Source organism: Dipodomys merriami, unplaced genomic scaffold, assembly GCF_024711535.1.
Source record: "Dipodomys merriami isolate MVZ:Mamm:240054 unplaced genomic scaffold, mDipMer1.0.p SCAF_19, whole genome shotgun sequence".
Taxonomy (NCBI): Eukaryota; Metazoa; Chordata; class Mammalia; order Rodentia; family Heteromyidae; genus Dipodomys; species Dipodomys merriami.
Genome location: NW_027203270.1, coordinates 25,421,742 through 25,444,156, shown reverse-complemented (window position 1 = coordinate 25,444,156; position 22,415 = coordinate 25,421,742). Strand labels below are relative to the sequence as shown.

At 44.5% G+C, this 22,415-nt stretch overlaps 1 protein-coding gene across 3 annotated transcripts in view; it reads left to right on the top strand.

Moving 5' to 3' along the window:
• The window catches only part of Plekhm1 (pleckstrin homology and RUN domain containing M1), a 49,020-nt gene that overhangs the window by 7,558 nt on the left and 19,047 nt on the right, over nucleotides 1–22,415 (top strand). For all 3 annotated transcript variants that reach the window (XM_070027942.1, XM_070027943.1, XM_070027944.1), the window contains 4 exons: nucleotides 213–301; nucleotides 5,073–5,320; nucleotides 7,952–8,578; nucleotides 12,592–12,985. In XM_070027942.1, coding sequence (XP_069884043.1) covers nucleotides 254–301; nucleotides 5,073–5,320; nucleotides 7,952–8,578; nucleotides 12,592–12,985 — 1,317 coding nt within the window. In that variant the 5' untranslated portion in view covers nucleotides 213–253. The remainder of the gene's footprint in view (nucleotides 1–212; nucleotides 302–5,072; nucleotides 5,321–7,951; nucleotides 8,579–12,591; nucleotides 12,986–22,415) is intronic.

Sequence of the window (22,415 nt, the reverse complement as noted above, 5' to 3'; positions counted from 1 at the left end):
TCATAGAGGCTCAGGGACAGAGCCTCTGAGTTCAAGCCCCAGGACTAGCAAAAAAAAAAAAAAAAAAGAAAGAAAGAAAGAAAGAAAAAGAAAAAAACTCCTGTTGGTTACAGTCTGAGTGAGCTGGGCTACCTGCCTACTGCATGCTGGGAGGGGACTGTGGTTGTAAGGGACACGAGAGCATGCTCATCTGGTACCATCTGACCCTGCAGGTGACATGTGAGTCTCTTTGGGAGCAGCTGCCTGAGTGGAAATGCTCTCAGTGGTGGAGAATGGACTGGAGTCCCGGGCTGTCATCCCGGTAAGTGGACACCAGAGGATCAAGGCTGGGAAGGGCTACAGGGAGCTGCCATTGCATCATCAGCTTTTCTCTTGGAAATGAATAGATACTATCCACAAAGCACCCAGGTAGAGAAAAGTTTTCCAGCAAAAGAAGCTCTGAGGAGATCCTACCTTTAAGTTTGCTTGTGTTTGTAAAGCACAGTGTGTTTGTAAAGCACAGTGGCAATTCAAGGTGGTTTACTGGAAGACTAGGGAGTTCTTTTTCTTCTTCTTCTTTTTTTGCTTGAACTCTGGGCCTGGGTACTGTCCCTGAACTCTTCAGCTCAAGGCTAGCACTCTATCACTTGAGCCACAGCACCACTTCTGGTTTTCTGGTGATTAATTGGAGATGAGTCTCACGGACTTTCCTGCACGGGCTGGCTTTGAACCACAATCCTTAAATCTCAGACTCCTGAGTAGCTAGGATTAAAGGCATGAGCCACCAGCACCCAGCTAGACCAGGGATTTCTATACAGCCTTCTGCCTCAGTCTGTAGTTAGGTCAGCTTGTTCAAGGCACTGATTTGGTCCCAGCATTGGTCTTTTGTTTCTCTAATAGGGTACAGTGGCAACTTATATACACTTACCATTTTTCAAACAGCTGTTAGTGACCATTCACCAGAGCTCCTCAGATCCTCTTTCCCCTTTCTTGGAGAACTCTGCTCTCTAGATTGACACAGTTCCCTTGGAGAGAGAGCAGACTGAAGGCTTAGTAACACTGACACTGACATGGCTTTTGTGGTAGAAGCCAAGATTTTTCTTTCTTCTCCATTTAGAAAACTTGATGCTAGAAGAACTATAGCCTTAAGAAGTCTACATTCTGGGCTGGGAATGTAGCTTAGTGGTAAAGTGCTTGCCTAGCATGCACAAAGCCCTAGGTTCAATTCCTCAGTACCACATAAACAAAAAAAGGCAGAAGTGGTGCTGTGGCACAAGTGCTAGAGTGCTAGCCTTGAGCACAAAAATGCTCAGGGACAATGCCCAGGCCCTGAGTTCAAGCCCTGGGACTGGCCAAAAAAGAAAAAGAAAAAAACAACTAAACATTCTGAACCAGGTGCTGGTGGTTCATGCCTGTAATCCTAGCTACTCAGGAGATTGAGACCTGTGGATCACAATTCAGAGCCTGCCCAGGCAGGAAAGTCCTTGAGACTCTTTTGATTTCCAGTTAACCATTAAAAAGCTCAGTGGAGCTGTGGCTGAAATGGTAGAGCACCAGCATAAAAAGTTCAGGGACATTGCCCAGGTTTGGGTATGCAAACTCCCCCCCCAGTGTGCATTCCACCTACTGATCTACACACATACTATGTATTTCCTCTGCTGGTCACTAGAGGACAGCACCATCTGTTTCCCATCTGGCTTTCAAGCAAACTCCTTTCCCCTTTCCTCCTGATCTGGGACCTGGCCCTAAACCTAGACCAGCTTAGCTTTCTAGCAAAGTCTTACTTGGACTGATCTCCTGAGGGTATGGCTTTCTTGAGAGTGTGTGCCTATTTAGCCTCACTCAGTTGGAAGTAGTTTATACTTTTTATCCTGTATTTTTTTTCCAGTCCTGGGGATTGAACTCAGGTCCTGGACATTATCCCTGAGCTTCTTTTGGTCAAGGCCAGCACTCTACCACTTGAACCTCAGTGCCACTTCTGGCTTTCTCTGTTTATGTGGTACTGAGGAATTGAACCCAGTGTTTCATGCATGCTAGGTAAGCACTCTATCACTAAGCCACATTCCCAGCCCTGTACTTTTAATATAAGCCAATAATATCTCCCATTCAAAAACCATTTAAAACTGGACTTTTAAGATTAAAACCTTGTTGAGTCACCCGGTGGCTCATGCCTGTAATCCTAGCTACTCAGGAGATTGAGATCTAAGGATCACTGCTCAAAGCCAGCCCTGGCAGGAAAAGTCCATAAGATTCTTTATCTCCAAAAACCACTCAGAAAACCAGAAGTGGCACTGTGCACAAGGACAGTACCCAAGCCCAAAGTTCAAGCCCTACAACCAAAAAAAAAAAAAAAAAAAAAAAAAAGGTTAAAACCTTTTGTGCTTCTAAGGACACTATTAAGAAAGTGAAAAGACAGAGTATACAAAAAGAGAAGATTATCTTAGCAGGTCTATAAAACTATTGTAACTCAGCTATAAAAAAGATACTCAAAGCTTGAACGACTTCCAATACAGATCCTCCAGTATCAACCTACAGAGTAGCTACGATTACAAGCAAGAGCCACTGGTGCTGGCCCTCGAGATTCTTATTTCCAGTTAACCATCAGAAAATCAGAAGTGGTGCTATGGCTCCAAGTGGTAGGGTGCTAACCTTGAGCAAAAAGCTCAGGGACAGTGCCCAGGCAAGATAACTCCAATTTGAAAATGGACAAATGATTTGAACAGATAGTTCTGCAAAGAAGATAAATGACTAGTACATATACAAAAACATACTTACTACCATTTGGTTCAGAGAAATGCAAATCAAAACTAGAATGAGGTACTACTTTATGTCCACTAAGATGGCTAGTGAGTAAGACAGACAATAACAAGTTTAACAAAAATGTGGGAAAATTGCCAGCAGGCAGTGGCTCACATCTGTAATCCTCGCTACTCAGAAGGTTGAAACCTGAAGGATTGCACTTTGAAGCCATCTAATGTAGAAAAGTCCTTGAGATTCCAATCTCAACCTACAAAAAAGCAGAAGTGGAGGTTTGATTCAAGAGGTAGAGTACCAACCTTGAGTGAACCTAAGCAAATCAAGAGATCCTGAGTTCTAGCTCCAGTACCAACACAAAGAAAGGGAGCAGAATGAAATCTTGATATATTCTAAAGCCTAGAATAACCTTAAGACACTTATGCTAAATGAAAGAAGCAGGACACAAAAGATCACACACTATGTGAATGTATTTATAGGAATTGTACAGAACAGGCAGATCTATAGAGACTGAAAGTAGATTAATGACTGCAGTCACTCCTAATTCCCCTCTTCTACAGCCCCTGGCAACCACTAATATATAATAGTCCTTTTAAAAAAAAAAAAATCTTCTGTTGTTAGTCATGGGGCTTGAGCTCAGGGCCTAGGCACTGTCCTTGAGCTTCCTTTGCTCAAGGTTAACATTCTACCGCTTGAGCCACAGTACCACTTCCAGCTTGTTTTTGGTAAGTTGTTGGAGATAAGAGTCTCACAGATTTTCCTGCCCAGGCTGGCTTCAAACCACAGTCCTCAGATCTCAGCTTCCTGAGTAGCTAGGATTACATGCAGGAGCCACCAGTGCCCAGCTCAGAATATTCCTTTTGAGAATGAAGAACATGGCCTAAAATTAAACAGTGGTGAAGGTTGCACACTTCTCTAAGTAAGTTAAAAATTATTAAGCCCCATCATTTAAATGGGTGAATTTTATGATCTGTGAACTATGGCTTGTTATTTTTAATTATTTTTTTAATTTTAGCTTTCCAGAGAATTTTACATTTAGTATTTGGGCTAAAGTCAAAATAAAAGAGTAAAATATGGGGCTGGGAAGATGGCTCAGTGGTAGAGCGCTTGCCTTGCATGCCTGAGGCCCTGGGTTCGATTCCTCAGCACCACATAAGCAAAAAGAAAAAGCTGGAAGTGGCGCTGTGGCCTAGGCCCAGAGTTCAGGCCCCACGACCAGACCCCCCAAAAAAAAGAGTAAAATAAATATTTACCTGTAAGTCCAGCATTCATGTCAAACCAAATTTTCTGCAATCCTTTCTGTAGTTTTAACATACTTATAGCTATGATTGAGTAATATTTACAAATCAAAATACTTTACATTTTGTAGGTACATTACATATACCTACAAGTTCCAGGCTAAGTATTGGGGACAGGATGATGAATTAACAACTCGTTTTACCCTCAAGTAGCAATGCCCTTAGTACCATGATTCAGAAGTATTATTTTACTTAGCAGATGAAGAAGTTGAGGCTCAGAGAGGGTAAGTGAAATGTCTGAGGTGCTCCAACTGGTTACTGACAGATCTGAGACTGAATCTAACCCTTTGGCTCTGAGGCCTTGGTGTATGCATATGCATGGGCACTCTGCTACTGGGGCTGGAAATCAGTGCCTTGTATTCTTGTTTGTTTGTTTGTTTTGCTCAAAGCTGGCACTCTCCTGCTTAAGCCACAACCCCACTTCAGGTTTCTTGCTGATAACTTGGACAAAAGACTCCCCCAGATTTTTCTGCCCAGGCTGGCTTCAAACTATGGTCCTCAGATCTCAGCCTGAGTAGCTAGGATTACAAGCCTGAGCCACTGGTGTCTGGCTTGGATTTTTCCTAATATAACAGCACTTCTGTATTTTTAACATGATGCTAAGCATACTCTCTTACCACTGAGCCATACCTCCAGCCATTTCTGGGTATTTTTGGTGTTCTAGTGCAGTACTTTTTATACCTTTGCTTACCTCTACAGAACCTTGGTCATGTTAATCAGCTAAGAAGCCTCACCCTTGTCTTACCCAGTCTCCAGATAACTGTACCTGTACTAGAGCCAGTATTTAAACACTAGATTATAGGACTATAAATCTATTGAACTTTGGTTTGAAAATGAAAAGAATGTATAACAAAAATCTGCAAAACGAGTTCTTCTCTATCTTTATTTAGTATAATTAACATGCACTACTTTTTCAGAAGGAATCTGTACACTGGTGAGTGTGCAATGTGGTTGCACAGGAATTGAGCAACAGGCCAAGGGTTATAGTCTGGGAACTGTAGGATTTTCTTCTAAAGATGTCTTTTTTGTGGCACTGCCTAGGTCATCAAGAAGAAGCTGGTAGGATCTGTGAAAGCACTTCAGAAGCAGTATGTGTCACTGGATACGGTGGTCACAAGTGAAGACAGCGATGCCAACATCATGTGCAGTGCCCTGGAGGCTGTGTTTATCCATGGCCTGCACGCCAAGCACATTCGTGCTGAGGCTGGAGGAAAAAGGAAGAAACATGTACACCAGAAGCCTCTGCCTCAGCCTGTCTTCTGGCCCCTCCTGAAAGCTGTCACCCACAAGTGAGATCAGCTGGAGAGGTTTTGCCCTGGGGAGGAACTTTGGTGTGGGACACTGGGCTCTTCCTCCCCAGCTCTGCAGAAGGAAACAGATGGCCTGTGCTCTAGTGTAGAGACAGTGTGAGGTAGGGCGGGAGAGTGCCTGAAGGAAAGGTTTATCTCCCACCAGACCTGACGGTCCAGCCAGCCACAAGACTTTGACAAACCTGGGCCTTCAGGCCAGAGCCTGTGGCTGCTTCTCACCAAGGGTTAGTGACCTGTCAGAATTATGCAGTTACAACAGAGTTTATGTGTCCTTCAGAGCCAAAAACACTTGCTGTCTCTGGCCTTTTATAGAAAAAGTTGCCAAACCTTTAAAAGCCTGTGTTCTAAAATATATACATATATATACATATGTGTGTATGTGTGTGTGTGTGTGTGTGTCTGTGTCTGTGTATATATGTATATCCATAGTAATGTTTAGAAGTTTTATAAAAAATAGAATCCAGGTAAAATACCTGAATATTCACCCTGAGACCCTGGCTTTGACCTTACCCCTGTCTGCCCAAGTTGCTAGCACGATGATTCTAAGGGGTATTAAATGTCACCTTTAGCCTGAAGGTGCTTTGTCATCCTCTGATCTGCTTTCCTTGACCACTGTCACTGCCCTAGCTCAAGTATTTACCTCTCTCCCAGGTGATAGTGGCTAATTGTCCCCTATCTCATTCTGTGTTTCCTTAGGTCTGCATATGCTGAGGTGAAGCTAGCTAGAACTCAGCCACACAATCCAAAGGGGTGTGGTCTGCACTCCCACACTTGAGGCACACCCAAGGCCCTGTGCCAAAGCAGGGTGCCATTTATGTCAGACAAAGGGATTCAGTACTAAACTGAGTTTAGTACCCCTAGGATCTAACCTTATCCTGAGTATAAATAGCTGTGGTTAGGTACCTTACCTGTAAAGAAATGTTTAATTCCCAAATACTACCCTGTCACTAAATTGAGGTCCCTGGATCTGTATCCAATTAAGTTCCCTAGGGGCTTCTGCTACACATCTGGGTAAGGGAACCTTTGCTCCATGTGACCTTATTGGTGTGATATTCAAGTCCCTTCATTACCTGGCTTTGCAACCTAACCACCACTCCCTATCCCCACTCCCCACCTGTTGTAATTGGAGTGGTCCCACTCCTGTTACAGGTCTGCTGCCTTCCTACTCTTTATGTCTTTTTTCTTTCAGTGCATTATGCCTAAAAGGTTCATTCTTTGCTTCTAGAAAGCCTTCAGGGTCCAACTCAGATACTAACCTTTTTGTGGTACTTTTCTTACTCTAACTTAGAAATGAGCCAACCTTTCACCCACTACCAACAAAGAGGCTCTATGTACTCTTGAATGGCAGTTACTAGGGGATGGAAGTGAAAGCTCAGTGATAGAGCACTTGCCTAGCATGCAAAAGGCCCTGGGTCCATTCCCTAGCCCCCCAAAAGAAAATAAAGAAAGAGGGAAAGGAAGGATAAGCAAAGCAATGTTCTGGACCAAGAGCAGGGACCATGTCTTTACCTTGTATTGGCCCCACTCCAGGGGACCTGGGAGCATGGGGGCTCAGCAAACATGTCTTGGGGGTCCCAGGAGTTGTAAATGTGTAATCAACACGGTAATTATCTTTCACAACACCAACCGTAAGAAGTTGGAAGCCAGGCATCAATGGCGCTCATACCTGTAAACCTAGCTACTCAATAGGCTGAAATCTGAGGATCACAATTTGAAGCCAGCCAGCTGGGGCAAAAAAACTTGTGAGACTTTTATCTCCCATTAAGCACCAAAAAAGCTTAGAAGTGGTGGTATAGATCAAGTGGCAGAGTGCCAGCTTTGCGCGAAAAGTCTGTGGAACAGCACCCAGGCCAGGCCTTGAGTTCAAGCCCCAATACCAGCATTTCAAAAAAAACAAAAAAAACAAAAAGCCTGGCGCCGGTGTCACGCCTGTAATACTAGCTACTCAGGAGGCTGAGATCTGAGGATCTCAGTTCAAAGCCATCCCAGGCAGGAAAGTTCGTGAGACTCTTATCTCCTATAAACCACTCAGAAAACCGGAAGTGGCACTGTGGCTCAAGTGGTAGAGTGCTTGCCTTGAGCTGAAGAGTTGAGGGATAGTGTTCAGGCCAAGAGTTCAAGCCCCACCACTGACCCCCCTCCCCCCCAAAAAAAAGTTGGCAGTTATGGCTTGGTACTCTAATTTCCATTAAACCTCTATTATCCAAGAATTTTCTTATGCCTACATATGTTTGCAGTCATTATCAGAGATTCTTGCGAATCCACAGAGTAAACATCTCACATCTCAGGGATTTGAAGTCATTTCTTTGTTTCTTTTTCTTTTTCTTTTCTTTTCTTTTTTCTTTTTTTTTTGGTCAGTTGTAGGACTTGAACTCAGGGCATAGACACTGCCCCTGAACTCTTTTGCTCAAGGCTAGCACTCTACCACATTGAGCCACAGCTCCACTTCTGGTTTTCTGGTATAACTAGAGATAAGTCTCACAGACTTTCCTGCCCAGGCTGGCTTTGAACTGCAGTCCTCAGATCTCAGGCTCATGAGTAGGTAGGATTACAGGAGTGAGCCACCAGTGCCCAGCTTGAAGTAATATCTTAAAACTACTCTCTTTCCAGGCACATCATCTCAGAACTGGAGCACCTAGTCTTTGTCAACACGGATGTGGGCCGCTGTCGGGCCTGGCTGAGGCTGGCCCTCAATGATGGTCTGATGGAGTGCTACCTGAAACTGCTCCTCCAGGAACAGGCCCAACTATGCGAGTACTATCAGCCAACAGCCCTACTGCGAGACGCTGAGGAGGGCGAGTTCCTCCTTAGCTTCCTTCAGGGACTAACATCCTTATCCTTTGAGCTCTCCTACAAGTCTGCCATCTTAAATGAATGGACACTCACCCCATTGGCCCTCTCTGGGCTTTGCCCACTCACTGAGCTTGAGCCTCTCACTACCTCTGGTGCAGAACTACAGCAGAAGGAGTCTCTGGATTCAATTTCCCACTCCTCAGGCTCAGAGGACATTGAAGTCCATCACTCAGGCCATAAGATCCAGCGGAACAGGGAGCTCACTGCCTCCTCTCTCAGCCTAGACACAGCCAGTTCATCCCAGCTGTCCTGCAGCCTGAACTCTGATAGCTGCCTGCTCCAAGAGAGTGGGTCCAAGAGCCCAGATCGTTCTGAGGAGCCCATGTCTTACGACTCAGACCTAGGCACTGCAAATGTTGATGATTCTGACCCATCTCTGCAAGAGTAAGCATCTTTTCCCACACCCTCCTTCCCTCTTTTTTTTTTTTTTTTTTTTGGGGGGGGGGGTCCAGTCGTGGAGCCTGAACTCTGGGCCTGGGCGCTGTCCCTCAGCTCTTCAGCTCAAGGCTAGCGCTCTACCACTTGAGCCGCAGCGCCACTTCCGGCTTTTTTCTTTTTTTGCTTATGTGGTGCTGAGGAATCGAACCCAGGGCCTCAGGCATGCAAGGCAAGCGCTCTACCACTGAGCCACCTTCCCAGCCCTCCTTCCCTCTCTTCACCCTTTATCTTTGCTCTCTTCCCCAGCCAATGTGCTAGGATATAAAAAAATCAGGATTCATGACTTCTTGCTATAATGGAAGAACATGGCAGGGTTGGAGGGAATGGATTGGAGCTTAGAGCTGGTATAAGCTCTGATATTAACGAGTTACTTGGTCTCTCTGAGACTCATGTCATCTGCATGTAGATGGAGGAAGCTAGAAGTTCAGAGCATATATACAAATTGTAACATTGCAAAGAAGCATAGTGCATAAGGTGTGGCCTCATAGAAGACCTGGGGAAGCCAGACACTGGTGCTTTGCACCTATAATCCTAGCTGCTCAGGAGGCTAAAATCAGAGGATTTGCGGTTCAAAGCCAAGCTGACCAAGAAAGTTCATGAGACTCTTGTCTCCAATAAACTACCAGAAAACCAGAAGTGGTACTGTGGCTCAAGTGGTTGAGTGTTTGCCTTGAGCTGAAGAGCAGAGGGACAGGGCCCAGGCCCAGACCTAGGGGAGAGGAGTTACAAATCCAAACACAAATGGGAACAAACAAGTGTGTGGCAGACTCGCTGGACCAGAGCAGGGAGCCTGGGACAGAGCCTTCTTCACATAGCCACCTTATTTTATCTTACTTTATTATTTTATTTTATTTTTTATTTATTTTTTTGGTTGGTCATGGGGCTTGAACTCTGGACCTGGGCACTGTCTCTGAGCTCTTCAGCACAAGGTGAGCACTTTACCACTTGAACCATAGCGCCATTTCCAGTTTTCTGATGGTTAATTGGAGATAGTGTCTCACGGACTTTCCTGGCCAGGCTGGCTTTGAACCACTATCCTTAGATCTCAACCTCCTGAGTAGCTAGGGTTACAGGCATGAGCCACTGGCACCTTGCTGACTTTGTTTTTTGTACTGGTACTGGAGTTTGAACATGACCTGGGCAGTGTCTTTTAGCATTTCCTGCTCAAGCTCATGCTCTACCACTTGAGCCATAGCTCCACTTCCACCTTTTTTTGATTTTTTTTTTTTTGGTGTGAGATTAATTGGAGATAAGAGTCTCACAGACTTTCTGATCTTCAGATCTCAGCCTCCTGAATAGCTAGTCACATCAATAGTAGTAATAGTAGTAGTAGTAGTAGTAATAGGCATGTGCCACCAATACCTGGTTAAAGATTAATTTTAAGTTACCTATTTGTGGTTGAATTACCAAGTTATATATTAGGAAGTCTTCCTCATTCCTGTGTCTCATCTGCCTTGTTCTTCATTCCATAATTATTCATTTCTTGTATATTCTAACAAAAGTTTCTAAATGTGTCTTTAACAGATACAAATAGGCAGATCTTCATATTTCTTCTTTCCATATCCCCCTTTTCCACCCAGGAAGTGTATATACCTGGTTCTGGGCCTTACATCTTTACTCATTTTCTTCTATTACATCTGGTTCCATAGCATAAATACGCTTTGGTTATTTAATCAGCCCTGCATTTATGCCCATACCTGAGTGGGCATGAATGATCTTTCATTCAGTTTTTATGTAAGTATCTTTGTTTAGTGAAATTGTTGAGCCAAGGAAAAATTGTGCCAGGAACTATATGGATAGGGGTGGTTTCCAGTCTTGTTCCTCTACTTCTGGTTTTTTGTTGTTTTGTTGTTGGTCTTGGGGCTTGAACTCTGGGGCCTGGGTGCTGTCTTTCAGCTCTTCAGCTCAAGGCGAGGGCTCTATCACTTGAGTCACAGTGCCACTTCCAGTTTTCTGAGTGGTTTATTGGAGATAAGAATCTCCAAAGCCAGCTCAGGCTGGCTTTGAACAGTGATCCTCAGACTTCAGCCTCCTGAGTAGCTAGAATTACAGGCGTGAGTCACCGGCGCCCGGTTTGTCCCTCTACTTCTAAGTCCAGTAATACCAGACAAATTTCTGGCTTTTTCTGAAGCTTTTTCTTCATCTTAAAAACTGAAGGATCCCCAGATAAGACCTTGGAGGGTCATATGAGTCACCTGTCAGTGAGCTGTGCAGGGGGAACACCTGCTAGACTACAAAGATGGCTTCTGAACACCAAGTGCATGCAATGGTGTTTTCAGATGTCAGTCCTGCTTCCAAAGATGGCTGGGCCTTTGGCCATGTTAGAACTGGGCTTATTCATTGCCTTCTTCACAGACCAGCCAGCTTCTCTGTATCATGTGCCTTGCCTTTATCTTTCATGAGTCTTATGACTAGAAAATTCCAGAGTAACGTTATTGAATTACTAACCATCCACTAATGGAAAGCATTAGTCTGGGTCTTGTGAGGAAACTCAAGAGACAAGGGTCAGAATGTGCAGATGAATACTGATGTGAACAAACTTTGGAACAATAAACTCTCAGGTGCACAAACATCTAGGGCCATCATGTTTACAGGTAGGCCTCAAAGTTAGTCTGAGCATACTGAGAGAGTAAATGCTTCTTAGAGTAAATGTTAGGAGAGCTAAAGATTCTCATTGGCACTTGGAGTTCACTTAGGTTATTATTATTTTTGTTTTCTTTGCTACAGAGTTTCTACTGGGTAGCCCAGACTGACCTGGAACTGGCAATCCTCCAGCCTTAACCTCCCAAGGGCTGGGATTACAGGTGTACACCATCATGCACAAGTTATTTTTTATTTTATTTTTATTACAATATATAGATACTTTTGTTGGCTTAGATTTTGTTTTGTTTTGCTGGTACCAGGGCCTTGACTCAAGGCATAACTCTTGCTCAGCTTTCTTGCTCACAGCCGATGCTCTACTACTTGAGCTATACCTCCAGGCCAGCTTTTTGTTGGTTAACTGGAGATGGAATCTAAAGGACTTTAGAGCTGGGTGGCTTTGAATTCTGATCCACTAGACCTCAGCCTCCTAAGTAGTTAGGATTACAGACTATAATATTTAAATAATTTGCAACTTAAAATTGTTCATAAACCTAGGCATCGGTGGCTCATTCTTATAAACCTAGCTACTTAGGAGGCTAAGATCTGAGGAACACTATATACAGTCAACCTAAGCAGACAAATCCAAAAGACTCTTATCTTCAGTTAACCAGCAGAAAAGCCAGAACTAGAAACATAGCTCAAGTGATAAAGCACCAGCTGTGAGCAAAAGTGCCAAACCAGAGCACAAGGCCCTAAATCCATCCCTGTAACTGGCCTTCTTTTCAGTGATCCAGTTTTAGAGTGAGACCTTAGCAAGAACCATGTTGCCTATTCAGAATGATGGTCAATTTCCAGAAGATTAAGTGAGCCTTTCATCTGAGACTGGTGCTACACAAGTCCCCTGCCCACCTAGTGGCCCTAAATCCTGCTTTTGTGCTTTGTGGCAGAGTAGGGCTTTGTGGGCTCCAGGGAGTGCCATAGGTAATGAAGGGATTGTTGTGCAAACTGGGTGCCTGTGGTTTACACCTATAATTTTAGCTATTCAGGAGGCTGAGATCTGAGGATCGTGCTTCAAATCCAGCCCAGGCAGGAAAGTCCGCGATGTTCTTATCTCATTAACCACCAAAAAGTTGGAAATAGAGTTGTGACTCAAGTATTAGAGTACTAACCTTAAGCAAAAGAGCTTAGGGACAGCACCAAGGTTCTGAATTCAAGCCCCAGGATCAGCACAAAAAAAAAAAAGAGAGAATGCTGTGTTGTTTGGTTTTTAAATCATGAAACTGAGTTTTCCATGTCTACCCACTGTTTCAGTAAAGATGAGGCATTCTAACCAGCAGCCTGTTACACAAGTTTTTCTTTGTTTAAAAATTTTCTAGGGTATTGTCAGAATTCAGCAAAGCCCAGGTAAACTCTGTGCCAAGCAACAGACCAAGCCAAGAGACAGAGACCCTCAAACCACAGTCCTCGCTGTCCCTCAGGCCTGCCACCAACACCCAGCTGCACTTTGATGGGCCTGCAGAGCTCCTTCCTGCCTCAGCATCCTCTACAACCCAACATGGTGGTCACAAGCAAGAGCCACTCCCCCAAGAACCAGGTACCCTGGATGTGCAACAGCCAGGCATGGCCCAAGCTGTCTCTGCAGGGAGCCTGTCAGACCAGCAGCCATCTAGTCCTGTCAGTGCCACAGGTGGCCCAGGGCGTGGCCAGCAGAAGGTCCTGGACCGTGGAAGAATTGGACTGAAGCTCGGAGTATCCTCTCCTACCAGTCCGGTGAGTGTGCAGGCTACTCGTGGGAAAAGAGCCTCAAAGCTGAAATGAGGTCTGCCAAGCTAGTGACCCTGAAGTGGTTTCTGCCTTCTCCCCATTGTCTTCTGTTCTCCCCATTGCCTACTGTTTTCCCCACATGTAATAGTGTTGACAGTGTTGTAATGATGAGCTAATGTTTCTTGGTCTGTGAGCTATGCAGAGGAGCCGGGGACTGTGCTGGTCACCTCCCACGCATGACTCCTGTCATCTCCATCTTCACAATTGTGAGGATATGCTAAGTGGATATTTTCCCAAAATGCCGTGTTCTTCCTTATTTTCCAACATGAGCCAGATTTTAGAACTTTCCAGTGCAATGTGGTGGCCACCAATCAGATGGGGCTATTAGACATTTCAAGTATGGCTGGGCCGAACTGAGATGACTTTTATTGCTGGCTTGTTCAAAGGAAAAGATCTTTTGGATATATTAGACATAATAAGGTATATTATTAAAATGAATTTTATCTGTTTTTCTTACTTTTTTTATTTTTTTTTTTATTTTTATTTTTTGGTCAGTCATGGGGCTTGAACTCTGGGCCTGGGCGCTGTCCCTCAGTTCTTCAGCTGTTGACTAGCACTCTACCACTTGAGCCTCAGCCCCACTTCCGGCTTTTTCTGCTTATGTGGTGCTGAGGAATCGAACCCAGGGTCTCATGCATGCAAGGCAAGCACTCTACCACTGAGCCAACTTCCCAGCCCTTCTTATTTTTTTTAATGTGGCTACTAGTATATTTATGTGGCTCACATTGTATTTCTGTTGGATAGAGCCACTCTGGAATAATACAGCGCATTTTGTCTCTAGCCTGAGGGAAAGCCTACCTGGGCATCTCCTTGAAAAATGTACTTTTTTTTTTTAATTGTTCATTTTTTGGTGGTACTGGGGTTAGAACTCAAGGCCTTGAGTTTGTTAGGCAGGCACTCTAACATGTAGCCACACCTCCAGCCCCCTTACAAGCTGGTTGTTTTTGAGATAAGATCTTGCTCGCCTATAATCCTACCTACTCAGGAGGCTGAGATCTGAGGATCGAGGTTCAAAGCCAGCCCAGGCAGGAAAGTCCGTGAAACTCTTATCTTCAATAAACCACCAGAAAACCAGAAGTGGCATTGTGGCTCAAGTGGTAGAGCGCTAGCCTTGAGCTGAAGAGCTGAGGGACAGCACCCAGGCCCAGAATTCAAGCCCCAGGACCAAAAAAAAGATCTTGCTTCCTACCTTAGCCCAGGTCTAGGTCATAATATATCTATTTTAGATTTTTTTTCTCATAATTAGTAGAGTGACAGGAATGTGCCACCACACCCAGTGCCCAGCTCTTGCTTAAGAAGTGATCTCTCAGATTTTCCTCTCTGACTGGTCTTGAACCTCAATCCTCTTGCCTCCACCTCCCAAGTACTAGGATTACAGGTCTGAACCACCAACCTGGCTATTGCCCCCACTTTTTAACTGGTTTACTGATAATCCACATACTATGTAATTCACCTGATCAAAGTATAAGTTGATATTTTTTAGTGTGTTTATAAGATTGTGAAACCAGCCAGGCACTAGTGGCTCACCTGTAATCCTAGCTATTCAGGAGGCTAAGATCTGAGGATCGCAGTTTAAAGCCATCTCAGGCAGGAGACTCTTTGAAACTCCTATCTCTAATTAACCACCTAAAAATCCAGAAGTGGAGCTGTGGCTCAAGGTGGTAAAGCACAAAGCTCAGGGACAGCACCCAGGCCCTGAGTTCAAGTCCCATGACCACCACCACCACCAAAAAAGATTGTTAAGCCATCACCACAGTCTAATTTTGTAACATTTTATCCCTCAACACCACCACCTAAAGCAACTGTTTTTCTCTTCTTCCTTTACTGCACTCCTCTTAACTCCGACAACCAGTAATCCATTTTCTTTTGTGATAGATTTGACTGTTCTGGAAATCTCATATAAATGAAATCATACAATAGGTGATCTTTTGTGACTGGTCTCTTTTGATAAACATACTTTTGAAGTTTTATCCATATTGTAGCATGTATTGGTACTTCATTCCTTTTAACTGTTGAGTATTATTCTGTTGTATATCCTATAGTATGACTAGGTCACGTTGTATTTTGATGGACATTTAGGTTTTTTCATCTTTCTATGTATTATAAACAATGCTGCTGCACATATTCATTTACAAGGTTTTTGGTTTTTGTATTTTGGTGGTACTGATGTTTAATCTCAGGGCCTGGCACTTCCAGTCAGTTGTTTCTCTACCTCCAATCCTTTTGCTATAGTTATTTTTCAGTTAAGGTCTTGAATTTTTGCCCAGGCAGGCCTTAGATTACCACCCTCCTATCTGTGGCTTCCCACATAGCTGAGATTACAGGTATTACACCATCACTGCCCAGTGTATTGCTTGAAACAGAGTCTCATCAACTTTTTGCCCAGGCTAACCTCAAACCATGATCTGGATCTCTTTCTCCAAGTATCTGGGATTACAAGCATGAGACACCCTGTTTGACTTATACAAGTTTTTGTATGGGTGTATCTTTTTAATTTTCTTGGCTACATAACTAAGAGCAGAATTTTTGGATCATATAGTAACTATTTTTAATCTTTAGCAGAACTTCCAAACAGTTTTCCAAAGCAGCCACCCTAATTTATATTTAAACTGGCAATGTATTTCTCCACATGCTTACCAGCACTTGTTATTACCTAGTTTATGAACTATTATTATCATTACTACTGTTACTGCCATGTGAATGGGTGATGGCTTGTCATAGTTTTAACTTACATGTCCCTGATGACTAAAGCTATCAATACCCTTTCATTTTCTTGTTGATAATTTGATCCTCTTTTGTGAAACATTTATTCAAGACATCAACCTATTTCTTAAAAAAACTGTATATACTTTCAATGTTGACTGGTAAGCCGGGCGCTGGTGGCTCACGCCTGTAATCCTAGCTACTCAGGAGGCTGAGATCTGAGGATCGCGGTTCAAAGCCAGCCCGGGCAGGAAAGACCGTGAGACTCCTATCTCCAATAAATCACCAGAAAACCGGAAGTGGCGCTGTAGCTCAAGTGGTAGAGTGCTCGCCTTGAGCTGAAGAGCTGAGGGACAGCACCCAGGCCCAGAGTTCAAGACCCACGACCGACAAAAAAAAAAAAAAAAATGTTGACTGGTAGAGGCTTTCAATATTATAGATCTAATTTTTTTTTTGGTGGGGGGGTCCGGTCGTGGGGCCTGAACTCTGGGCCTGGGCGCTGTCCCTCAGCTCTTCAGCTCAAGGCTAGCGCTCTACCACTTGAGCCACAGCACCACTTCCGGCTTTTTCTTTCTTTCTTTTTTGCTTATGTGGTGCTGAGGAATCGAACCCCGGGCCTCATGCATGCAAGGCAAGCACTCTACTACTGAGCCACCTTCCCAGCCCTAGATCTAATTTTTTATTAGAGGAAAAATACAAATGCAGCAATTGTCTTTTTCCAAACTTGATTTGCCTTTTAAATTAGTTAATGGTATTTTTCTTTTTCTTTTTTGTTGGTCATAGAACTTGAACTCAGGGCCTGAGCAATGTCTCTGAGCTCTTTGGTTCAAGGCTAGTGCTGTACCACTTGGAGCCACAGCTCCACTTCCATTTTTCTGGTGGTTAATTGTAGCTAAGAGTCTCAGGGACTTTTATACTTGGGCTGGCTTTGAACTGCAATCCTCAGATGTCAGCCTCTTGAATAGTTAGAATTAGAGGCATGAGCCTCTAATGAGGCTTGATATTTTTTATTGAATAGAAGTTGTTTATTTTAGAAGCTGGGGATATAGTTCATTGGTAGAGGACTTGCCTAGCATGCATCAGGACATGGGTTTCACCTCAGCACAGAAAAAAGAAAATTCTTAGCTGGGCGCTGATGGCTCATGCCTGTAATCCTAGCTACTCAGGAGGCTGAGATCTAAGGATCGTGGTTCAGAGCCAGCCCAGGCAGGAAAGTCCCTGAGGCTCTTATCTTTAATAGGCCACTCAGAAAACTGGAAGTGGCATTGTGGCTCAAGTGGTAGAGTGCTAGCTTTGAGCTGAAGAGCTGAGGGACAGCGCCCAGGCCGAGTTCAAGCCCCATGAGCAACAAAAAGAAAAAAGAAGGAAAGAAAAAGAAAAGAAAAAGAAAGGAAGGAAGGAAAGAAGGAAGGAAAGAAAGAAAAGAAAAAAAGGAAATTCTCAATTTTAATGATGTTCAATTTATTGATCTTTGTTTTGGCAGTTCTGGGTTTTGAACTCAGGGCCTGGGTGCTGACCCTGGCTTTTTAGCTCAAGGCTAGCTAGCACTCTACCACTTAAACTATTGCTCTACTTCTGACTTTTGGGGGGATGGTTATTTGCCCAGTCCAGCTTCAAACTGAGACCCTCCAATCTCAGCCTCCTGAACAGCTAAGATTATAGGCATAAGCTACTGGCACCTGGTTTATTGGTCTTTTTGTTGATAGTTTGCATGGTGTTGTGTGTAACTTAGGAAATCTTAGTCTATCTCAAAGCTCTAAAGGCTTTCTCTTGTGTTTCCTTGTAGAAGCTTTAATAGTTAACCTTCCACAGTGATCTACTGGGTTCATTTTTGTTTATGAAGGAAGTAGTAGTCAAAGTATCTGTTTCCTTGTGGACATCTGATTTCTGTAGTATCATTCACTGAATGTGACTACATAAATCCTCTAACCATAAAACTGCAGTTCAGCCTCCATACTTACTGTACTGGTGATGGCTTCAGGACTGTTATAGAACCTTGAAGGTCGTAACTAGATTCAAGCCAAGGCACATTGAAGGTTGAAAGGCTCTGTGGCTCCTGCTGGCACCACCGTGTGTCCTGCCTGTGCATATGGTCCTTTGGGCTCCTTGCCTTTGGACCATGCTGGACTCTGCCCTGCATGTCTTCCCCTATGGTTCTCATCTGTCTTAGCCAGATGCTTTTTTTTTTTTTGGTCTGTCATAGGGCCTGAACTCTGGGCCTGGGTGCTGTCCCTCAGCTCTTCAGCTCAAGACTAGTGCTTTACCACTTGAGCCACAGTACTACTTCTGGCTTTTTCTGCTTAAGTGGTGTTGAGGAATGGAACCAGGGCCTCATGCATGCAAGGCAAGCACTCTACCACTGAGCCTCCTTCCCAGCCCAGCCACATGCTTTTTATTTGACACATCTTTGGAGGGATGTTGGAGTCACCATTAAGTTTTATGGCCTGGAGAGACTTCAGTCTTTTTTTTTTTTTTTTAATGTCTTGTTTGGCCTGGCACCAGTGATTCACACCTTTAATCATAAGTGCTCAGGAGGCAGAGATCTGGGATCAAGATTCAAGGCCAGTCCAGACAGAAAGGTCTAGGAGAGTCTATCTCCAATTAACTATCAAAAAAGCTGGACTAGAAGCATGGCTCAAGTGGTAGAGCAAAGCTGAGCCAGAGCACAAGGCCTTGAGCTCAAGCCCTAATATAAGCACAAAAAATGTGTGTGGGGGGTGGGTGTTAAGCCGTTTAGCTTAAAGCACTTCAAATGAACCAACCACCATGATAAATGAAACAGGGCAGATAAGAGCCCTTCCCTTTGGGAACAGACAAATGATACACAGGAAGAAAAGGTGCTAGGAGCAGGGAGCCCTTGAATCCATCTACCTAAAGCACAAGATTCCCCTCTTGAAGAACTGGAAATAGGCAGTCACCTTGCTTGACATAATGAGGACAGCCTGGACAAGTCAGATCCTTTAAAAGTGGTATAGAGGCCTGGATCCTGCTCCTCAGCTTGTTCCCTCAGGGTATAGCCATTACATACAATGTCAGGTACCAGCTCAGAGTGGGCTTCATCTGCCATGAGTTCTGGTGGCAGGTGCTACTGTGTAGATCCTGGGTCAGTGGTGATCCCACCCCTGGAGCTAGCAGACAACATGTAGGAAGAATGAGAGTAAAGGGAACCAGCCTTGGTGTGACTGGTGACCAGAGCTGTATGTATGTGGTCTCCCAGGGGCCGACACATCCTCAGCCATCTCTAAGGAACTTGTTTCTACTGTTGCTTTAGCAAATCAGAGGTTTTCTTCAGCGAATCATCTGGCAGCTGCTCTGTGGTCAATGGACTATGTCTGAGCATTTCCTAGTAGTGAGAAAAGTGCTTGTGCTTACTCTCCATAGCCATGAAATTCACATTTGTCTCTATCTCTCCAGTTCCTTCCACCACCACCCCTTTATTATCTTACATTAAAAAATATTTGGGGAAGTGGCACTGTAGCTCAAGTGGTAGAGCGCTCGCCTTGAGCTGAAGAGCTGAGGGACAGCTCCCAGGCCCAGAGTTCAAGCCCCACGACCGACAAAAAAAAAAAAAAAAAAATATTTGGGAGCCAGGCGCCAGTGGCTCACACCTGTAATCCTACCTACTCAGGAGGCTGAGATCTGAGGATCATGGTTCGAAGCCAGCCTAGGCAGAAAAGTCCCAGTGAGACCCTTATCTCCAATAAACTATTCAAAAAAGCCAGAAGTGCCAGCACTGGTGGCTCACGCCTGTAACCCTACCTACTCAGGAGGCTGAGATCTGAGGATCCAGGTTCAAAGCCAGCCAGGGTAGGAAAGGCCATGAGACTCTTATCTCTAATAAACCACCAGAAAACTGGAAGTGGTGCTGTAGCTCAAGTGGTAGAGTGCTTGCCTTGAGCTGAAAAGCTGAGGGACAGCACCCAGGCCCAGAGTTCAAGCCCTACAACCGATCAAAAAAAAAAAAAAAGCCAGAAGTATCACTTTGGCTCAAATGGTACAGTGCTAGCCTTGAGCACAAAGAAGCTCAGGGACCGATTAGGCCCTGAATTCAAGCCCCAGGAACAGAAAACACACACACACACACACACACACACACACACACACACACACACACACACACACACACACACACACACACACACACACACACACACACACACACACACACACACACACACACACACACACACACACACACACACACACACACACACACACACACACACACACACACACACACACACACACACACACACACACACACTTTCTCTCTCTCTCTCTCTCACAATTTGGGCCAGGTGCTGGTGGCTCATACCTGAAATCCTATCTACTGTGCTCAGGAGGCTGAGATCTAAGGATTACAGTTCAAAGCCAGCCCAGGCAGGAAAGTCCATGAGACTCATCTCCATTTAACCAGCAGAAAACCGGAAGTGGAGCTATAGTTTAAAGTGGTAGAATGCTAGCCTTGAGCAAAAAGAGCTCATGAACAGGTAGACCCTGAGTTCAAGTACCATGACCAACAGAAGGAAAAAAAAAAGGAAGTTTTTTTGGTAGTTGGAATTTAGTCTCTTATAAGTGCCCTGCCCTTTTGCTGAACATACCAAGAAACATAACTGCAAGACTGGCGCCGTGACTTAAGTGGTAGAGTGCTTGCTGAGCAAACATTGGTCTACCCACCCTCTCCCCCTCCCCCCAAAAAAAAGAAAAAGAAAAAGAACTTCCAAATAGCCTTGTAGATGCTAGGATGGGGTAAGCACATAATATCAGGGGAACTGTAAGGGTCCCTGTCTCAACTGGAAGGTGAGAGGGGGTGGGAGCTAGGATGGCTAAGGAAACGTCCAGAAGGAGGTGATGTGAACTCTCCCATCAAGGCCATGAGCAGGGGTTGCAGATGGCAGGATCTCCAGTGTGCTAGGAGTTGCACCATCCATTGTCCTCAGAGAATTGCCCTGGGTCTTAGTGATCTAGGAGGGCTTTGTTTAGAATCCAGTGTTGCACATGGTCCCCAGTAGCTACACTGATCAACACATCATCCTATCCCTGGCAGAACGAAACTGAACCCCCTGCCAGTTCTGAAGGCCCTTTGGAGAAATAGGTTTCTAGGCAGCTCCCTCATGCATCTGAATCAGCATCTGAATCAGAACTTGCTACTCGGCCTAGGGAGTCTCGCAGCGTCTGAATGGATTAAACTGTCCAAACCAAGCCTTCCCAAGCTGATCCTTCCTCCCTGTCTACAGAGCCAGGGAGGGCAATCTCGATTGAGGGGTTGGAAATAGCAATATCAGGGTAAGGTTAGTGGCACTTAGCAAAACAGCTGGGCTGGTTCCACCTCTGTATGACTCATTTCCTCCATGCAGACAGCCACTTTGGGCAGTCTGCCAGCTTCCTTGCCTCTGTTCTTCTATGTTTAGGCACAGAAGGGCAGGAGGGCCTGAAATAATGAAAGAAGGGAACTGGAATCTATTCCCACAAGCTCACTGGCCCCAGATCTTTCCCACTTCCCCTCTTGCTGAGTATCTTCAGACTCAGTGACTGCAGCAAAAGGAGAAGCCAGGACCTGCCTGCTGGAGGCCTGCTCAGAAGTAGAGACCAGCTTGGTGCCATGGCCTAGCCTGTTATCTTAGTACCCAGGAGGTGGTGGCAGGAGGATCTCAAGCTTGAGGTCAGCCTAGGTTACATAGTAAGAACCTGACTCAAAAACAAAAGAGGCAGGGAGGCTGGGTGCAGTTGACTCACACCTATAACCCTAGCTACTCAGGAGGCTGAGATCTGAGGATTGCAGCTCAAAATCAGCCAGAGCAGGGAAGTCCATGAGATTCTTATCTTGAAGTATAACCATGGCTCAATAGTAGAACACTAGCGTTAAACAAAAAAGTTCAGGGACAGTGCCTAGACCCTGAGTTCAAGCATCAGGACTAGAACACATACACAAAGGATCCAGTGAGGACTGAGCCTCCCTCATCTCAAACCCTGTATGCAAGGCATACATGCTGGGACAACAGGATATCCACTCACTGAAAAGTAAAGTTGCACCTCTTGCCCTTACACAAAAACTAACTCAGAATGGATTATAGACCTAACTGTAAGCACTAAAATCACAAAGCCCTTAGGAGCAATGTAGGAGTAGTTTGTTCTGATGTTGGCTTTAGTTAGCTGCCAGTATTGCTTAGATATACCACTAGGAGTACAAAGGGGAAAAAAAAAAGTAGAGCTGGGCATAGAGGTTCATACCTGTAAGCCCAGCTATCAGGCGGCTAAAAGAAGAGAATTTTAAGGCCAGCGTGAGATACATAGTAAGGCCTTATAAGTAAGGGGTGGTCAGCATGGATAAAACCATTAGCCACATGAAAAGTGCTACTAAACATTGGGAAAATGCAAATAGAAACCACAGTGAGGTACCTCTTCACACTCACCAGGATGGCTGTAGTCAAGAAGACATAATAAATGTTGGAGAGTTTACAGAGAAACTGGAACCTTTAGACATTGTTGGTGGGAATATAAAATAGTACAGCTATGTTGGGAAATGGATAGTTCTTCAAAAAGTTAAACTTAGAGTTATATATGTCCAGGTAAAAGTGTGTGTGTATACATATATCCAAGAAAAGCAAAACAGAAGTCCACATAAAAAACTTGTGCATGAATGTATATAGCAGCAGTATTCATAATAGCCCAA